Source organism: Nanorana parkeri, unplaced genomic scaffold, assembly GCF_000935625.1.
Source record: "Nanorana parkeri isolate BGI_ZX_2015 unplaced genomic scaffold, ASM93562v1 scaffold3160, whole genome shotgun sequence".
NCBI lineage: Eukaryota > Metazoa > Chordata > Amphibia > Anura > Dicroglossidae > Nanorana > Nanorana parkeri.
The window spans coordinates 56,719-63,926 of NW_017309428.1; the positions used below are offsets into that span (position 1 = coordinate 56,719).

The 7,208-nt window shown below is 48.0% G+C and overlaps 1 protein-coding gene across 1 annotated transcript in view; it reads right to left on the reverse strand.

The window, feature by feature from the left end:
• Positions 1-3,315: 3,315 nt before the first annotated feature.
• The window catches only part of LOC108802830 (asialoglycoprotein receptor 1-like), a gene marked incomplete at its 5' end in the record, with an annotated part of 5,194 nt that continues 1,301 nt past the window's right edge, over positions 3,316-7,208 (reverse strand). Inside the window, one exon of the mRNA XM_018574682.1 lies at positions 3,316-3,448. Within this exon, the coding sequence (XP_018430184.1) occupies positions 3,338-3,448 (111 nt within the window). The remainder of the gene's footprint in view (positions 3,449-7,208) is intronic.

A 7,208-nucleotide genomic window follows, 5' to 3' on the forward strand; every position in this document is an offset into this window, starting at 1 on the left:
CGTCCCAATACTGTATTTGGTTTTGGCCCAAATATAGATAATGATGTCTTTTTTTTTATAGTGAGTTTTTAATACTACTTTTTCTTACTCGCACACATTGGTGAATTTGTCATCTCAGTCTCACGCTAGGGTGCTTTAGGGAAAACCCCCATTTTTTTAAGAACCTATCTCAAAGCACCCTTACATTTCTAAATTACCTGTTGGCTGATATCACCATAGCAGGGGGGGGGGGGCTGCATGCCTACTGCTTCCTTGCTATGGCGATACCAACCTGCATGCCTCTAGTGCCAGGTACGTCCCGATGCGCACGCATGCACGCTAATGTCCGTTTTCCTACGGTGCGAAAAACGGGACCACGCACATGCGCAATAGACCTGGATACCTTACAGGAAGTGAAGGAAATGTGGGGTGAAAAAAAAAGGCAAATGGAAACCAAACCGCTGCTTGTAAAAGTTCTATGATGGGTCCGTGAAGATTGCTGAAGCTGAGAAATGTACTATTTGGCCATTCCCTTTGGTGCATGCTGGTGCAATGCGTTAGGACAACCCATTTATCCAATAACACACCAGAAAGCACAAAAAAAGACCACGCACACTTTTTAGCAATGGAGCGCACCACAATGGAGGTTCAGACATTGCATGTCCATTGCCTTAGGCAGGGAGTGCATCTAAGTGCATGAAGCCTTTTGTTTTATATCTAAATACTTATAAATGACTCTAATTTAGCATTAAAGAAAACATCTCCAGCACGTCACCAAACACGGAGCCACGGTGAAATGAAGTTTGATGGAATGTTGTACACATCTCTAGTTATGATGAGTGCAGTCACTGGGGAGAATGTTCATGTTGCCGTAATAATAATAATTGCAGAGCTACTTCCTCTTTCTTTGTGGTGATGAAATTTCTTGAGAATTCTAAACAATGTATTTACGTATTAAAAGGAGAACTCTGAGGTCAGGGCTTTTCCCCATAGTTCTCCTCAGGGTAACGGGAGGACACAAACTAGCGTCCTCCCGTCACCCTAGGCTCAGTATATAGGGAGCTACAGCTCACGGGATACTGAGACGCCGCCGCCGGAGCGGATCCTGACAATTATGTCTGGATCCGCCCAGCTGCGTGAGTGACAGCTGGCTCCGCCTATCTAGAGCTGTACACGCCCCCTCCCCCGTCCGTTCCGCCAGTCAGCGCTGGAGGATCGGAGCGGGGAATCCAGCCCCTCCCCTGTCACGGCTCCCTGGCGTGACAGGAACGAGAAGTGAGCGAACGCCGGTACTGAGCCGACCTGTGACAGTCTCGTTGTCACAGGTTGGCTAGAACTATGAGGATGAGTGAAAAGCACTCACATCATAGTTGTCCTTTTAAGTGCAGCAGACACCTACAGTCCTGGAAGACTCAGATTATGCAGAATCTTACCGGGTAACGAGGAAAACTGATGATACAGAATCCCACCGGGCGATGAACAGAACTGGCCATAGAGAGTCCCTCTGGAGCAACTAGAAAAATGTATTTTCAGGGAGGTGCCCTTTGTCACCCCTGAAAAAAAATGGTGGTGTAACAAGGAAATGATGGCAGATAGCAAAGAAGCTATGCTTTCCCTGCTCTCTGCTGTTTGTTTTAGTGTTCTGACAGCGGCTGCCGTCAGGACAAAAAAAAAAACATGGCTATTGGACCTGATGGAGAACCAGTTGGATTCTCTATTTTTCCACCCCAGAGACCCAGGCTCAAATCCCTAAAAGCCACAAAACAGGCGCTGGGCAGACAAGCACCTGATACTTACATTGTATGCGCCGAGTATGAACAGTATTTCTGGCTCTTGTATCTGAAATAATACACTTTAATTTTATTTCATGATAAAACCAGGCTGGTCTCTCCCTCTTACATTGCAGCCTAGCTAAACTGCTAACGTGATATGCTGAGTGTCCATGCAATATGTCTGACTCTTGGCTTGATACGGCTCTGTAATTTTTATTGCATCATAACAACGGCCTCTTCTCTGGAATGTGGGGTTGTGCTTTCGAAGCATTTTTTTGTACTCTCAGCGTTGATATTTTATTTAGCCGTGCAGACATCTCAACTCTCCCGGGTGTTCCGGGAGTTTCCTTTTTTTTTTGCCTGACATTGGGGGCCGCCAGGAAAAAAAAAAACCAGCATAGAAACTAATAGCTAGATTGCTATTGGCTATTTCAATTTGCAATAGCCAATGGCAAACTAGCTACTGCACCCACCCACTGCTGCTGTAAATTGTAATTTTATGAGAATATAGACATATTCAAAAGACATTTATTGGTATTGAGCGCGGCACATATTATAGTTGTTTTAGTTCGTTTATCCAACTTGCTGTCTGATCAGCAACCAAATCACAATGGTGTCCAGAGACGTATTCAATGAAGAGCAGAAAAATAACGCATCGCAGTTGTCAGAGACCCTTCCTCCTCCCTCTTCCTCCACCTCCTCCCCCCTCCTCCCTCTTCCTCCACCTCCTCCCTCTTCCTCCCTCCTCCTCCCTCCACCACCTCCCCCCTCTACCTCCCCCCTTCTCAGTGCGCGGCAATCAGCATCAGGAGATTATGGGATCAAGTGGTGGCCACTGTTGAGGTGGTGGAAGCCATTGCTGTAGTTAGAGGTGATAAAGACGGGGTGGGGTATGTGGTCATTTAATCATGAGTTAGAGGGGCAGGAGAGGAGGGGCATGGAGGGTATGGCAGGGGTGGGAATAACAGAGGGGGAGGGGAAATGAGGATTTAAAAGGTCACTGGAGGGTTGGGGGAGCTGAAAGGCAAGACTGACTTTCTCAGCTGATAACGGGTAGAAGATCTCTTTATTTCTTCCATGAGTAAACCTCAAGGCTGAGTATGGACACTCTATCTAGAGGAACTACAAGTCCCAGCATAACCGGCAGCATTATTATGGAGTAGTAGATTGTATATGGCTGTAGACCCCTATGTACTCACTGTCCTGCTGATCTGCGGCATGTATTATCCTGGAAATGATCGTGTGTCTATTTGTCTTAATTTGCTTTTGATTATTACATTTCAATATTAATATAAAGTCAATACAGAGTTTGTTTTTACAATGCCCGCACTGCCCACCTGAGAGCCCCCACTGGCCACCTGAGACTCCGCACAGCCCTCCTGGGACCCCATACAGCCGTCCTGAGACAGCTTGTCAAAATGCCCTGTTTTTACAGGGGGTCGGGATCGGGGGGGGGGACGCAAAATTGCACCTTGCCCACCTTGACTACAATCCTAGCACCGGCCCTGCGAGGATCAGATTGCTTTGCCAGATCTTCGTTTTTGGGGATATGTGAGAAGGATTTTGATATTCGAGGTCTCAGTGTCTTACTTTGGAGTCTTGTCATAAGATGTTCCGTCCACCCATCTCCAGGTTCCATCCGCATCCGTTAGGCCGATCCACACGCCATTGACTTCTGAAATCCCGCGCAGAAAATTCTTCAGAAAGACAAAAGATGGAACTGATTAGGAGATGAATATGGCGGATTTGTGAAAAGTGTTTATTCCTGAAAGATTTTTCACATTAAAAGATGAGATGTACAGATAAAAGTTCCGATCAGTAGGCAGTCAAGAAGAAATCCTGTTGACAAAAGGTAGATAAAGCGAAATTGTGCGTTCCCATCACGTATTACAGACTTTTGTTTTCGTAGCATACATGTTTCCCCCGAAAATAAGACGCTGTCTTATATTTTTGTTGCCCCCAAAAAACACGCCGGGTCTTATTTTCAGGGGGTGTCTTTTTTTTTTTTCTAATGTGCAACAAAATGTACAACAATCCAAAGTTATCCGGTGTCCCTCCGCCTGTCACAGTAACCGCGCTATAGAGGAAGTATCGGCTAATGCGGTTCTGCTCCCTCCGCCGCCGCAGCCTTGCTTTCTACAGCGCCGGCATGCTTTGTCAGCAGGGACAGCGGTGCAGCAGTGGGGACATCTGACAGTGGACAGCGCGGTACAGTACGGTACCATTTACCGGTACACATTACAGTACAGTACCATGACATGACGCGGCGCCTTCAGGGGGACAGCAGTGGGGGAAGTCTGGTACTGGAGTGCTCCCTGTCACTGCGCCGGCCGGAGGGAGTCCCCTGTCATCCCCTTTAGACCCCATTCACACGTAGCGACATACCTTTTGCAGCGGATCCGCACGGCCGGGATAGCGCGACTTTCGGGGCGACGTTCCAGCGACGATCCTGCGACGGTAGCGCGACCTTCTCTGTCGGGCTCCATAGAAAAAAGGCAAAATCGCGAAAAAAGGGTCCGGTAGAAGCGACTTGCGACCGCGACGAGCGACGCGCCACATGGAGTTAAGACAGCTCCATTGAATAGCATTGGCCGGCGACTTCTCGCGATATCGCGTGGCAAAAATGCGCAATATCGCGGCGGAAATCGCGCGATAATTCGCTACATGTGAACGGGGCCTAATACAGTATGTCCCTGCAGGCCGACACCATCTCTCCTGCAAGTTCCCCCTCACAGGCTACCACCAAACTAGGTCTTATTTTCGGGGTAGGTCTTATATTACAGGAATCTTGAAAAATAGTCCTAGGTCTTACTTTCAGGGTAGGTCTTATTTTCGGGGAAACAGGGGTATTGTTCTTACACCCAACATGTCTTCGGTTGCGCCTGGAAGCAATACAGTTTAATCCTCCTGTCCCATCTCACTCCTGACCGGACACAAAAACCCAAATCCAACTGGGTGGGTGCGGTGGTGACAACGGAGGCCTCCGTGAAATGTAGATAGATTCAAGTAGTCACTCGCACTGCGTGATATTAAAGTCAATGCTGTTTATTGACTGTGATAACGCACGTCTCCTTCGCGACGTTTTCGAGACCATGCGGTCCCGTCCTCAGTCTGCCTGAGGACGGGACCGCATGGAGGGCGAGTGACTACTTTAATGTATCTGGAAGCAATACAGTATCTACACTTCTGACAGGAAACAGTACCGGGCGCCTCCACCTGCAATATCGGCCAGTTGCAATGATAACGAACACACACTGAAGAGGAAGCTCCCACAGGTCGAGAAGACCGTCAATCTGAGACACAAAAAAACTTGCAATAATATTAACACTCGGCTACTGTATCTATTTCCATGTATATTATACATCTTCCGCGTAACTCATTTCTTTCATCGAGGACGTCATTTGTATCAATGGAAATTATAACTGGGTTTCATTTGTGGTCAGAGTTACTTAGGCTTCCGAAGTCTTCATAACCCCCTACTGATACCAACCTGATGTGTGCCATGATTTTATGGTCAGCGTGCCAAATAAGGGGGCACGCTCTAGTGAAATGATAGAACCTGGGGAAGGGCGGGAGGGTCAAGCGCGACCTCGCCGTGACGTGCCTGGGACCTCCCTGTCCCCCTTCTTAAGGGGAGGAGAGCCGCCGCAACTCCTCCCACAAACACGGCCAACTTACCTTGGCCTATTACTTGTCTACAAAAGCAATACTGATGCCATCCATTGCCAGTCACACTGTTTAGAGGCCGTTTTTTTAATGTCAGTTCAAATGTCTATTTTTAATTGTGTGGAATACATGTTGATACAGTCTGCACAACTATTATGAATATGCTCAGCGACCTGCGCGTTATCACACATGTTTGCCATCCCTTGAGCGGCTTTATTAAAGGAGAACTATGGGGTCGGGGCTTTTCCCCATAGTTCTCATTAGGGAGGACACAAACTAGCGCCCTCCCGTCACCCTAGGCTCAGTATATAGGGAGCTGCAGCTCGCGGTATACCGCCGCAGCTGAAGCGGATCCCGACAATTACGTCTGGATCCGCCCAGCTGCGTGAATGACAGCTGTCTCTGCCTATCTAGAGGCTGTACCCGCCCCCTCCCCCGTCCGTTCCGCCAGTCAGCGCTGGAGGATCGGAGCGGGGAGGGGGGAATCCAGCCCCTCCCCTGTCATGGCAGAGAGCCGTGGCAGGATCGAGAAGTGAGCGAACGCCGGTATGTGTTCCCTCACCTACCGATCTACTGAGCCGACCTGTGACAGTCTCATTGACACTCTGGCTTCAACATTTGGACTCATTGACCTGGAATAAGAGATCATGGAAGGATTCCAGTAGGTTAATGTAGCAGCCATCAAACAACCATTTTTAGAAGGAGGTCAGCAATGGCAGCTGCTATCTTTCTCTCATTACAAGTTTAATTAAAAAGAGTTTTCAGTTAATTTTCTTTTTTTTTTTGTCAGAATCTATAGAATTCTACACATGGTCCTCACTTATAAAGTCTGTGATTTTATTTTGGATTGTCACACACTGTCAAAGGTTGTTTTTACTGTCACAGAATTGTTTTTAGCTGAACAGAGGTACAGACATAGCCAACTACTGTCAGTTCTGTGTTACCTGCCAGAGGGCTGGCAAGGCAGGAGAGGTCATAGGTCTCCTGTACAATACTTGTCTGGAATTGATGAACCTTTTAGGAGGGCGGTGGTGGTGGATATCATTGGGGCCACTAGCCATCTCCTGCAGTTCAAATAAATTATACATCTGAACGGTGTTTGACTATGCCCAGGGTCATCTTTAATATTAAGTGGGCCCTGGGCAAGATTTTGCTGTTGGGCCCCCCACAACCCGCCCACCTCCATTACAATACTTGCCTGGAATTTAATAACCTTTTAACCTCCCAGGCGGTATGATTTTTTTCTTCCTTTTTTGGTTCTATTTTTTTTCTCTTCATTTTTTACCTTTGCATCTCATGCAGTGCAAATAAATGATACATCTGAACAGTAGCTGACTATGCCACCCGGGACACAGAGGCTGCGGCACCATCCTCTCTCGGGTAGACAAGGATGCTGATGCACTGTTGGGAATCTTTATGAGAGTTGGATTCCCTGGATAGCTCCTTAGTGATCAGTTTGTGTCACACCTGGTGTAGGCTTTAATACAGCTGACATCCACCCACAAATGATCAGGCTGATCCAGCATTTCAATGGAACTCTGAATCAAATGCTGAGGATGTTTGTGGCAGAGCCGTTGCTAGCTCTTCAGAAAATTGTGACACCCCCAATAGATGTGTGCGGTATGTGACATCATGTGCCCCGCCTCCAGGATGGCGGCACACATGCGCCTCCCCCCATACAGGTGGGGGAGAGCAGCGGGGATCTGAGGAGAAGCTGGAGCCTGTGCCGCTCCTCTTCTCCCTGCCAAGCCGCGGCTGTGTTGGCCGCCTGGCACCCCTGTTGCCAATGGC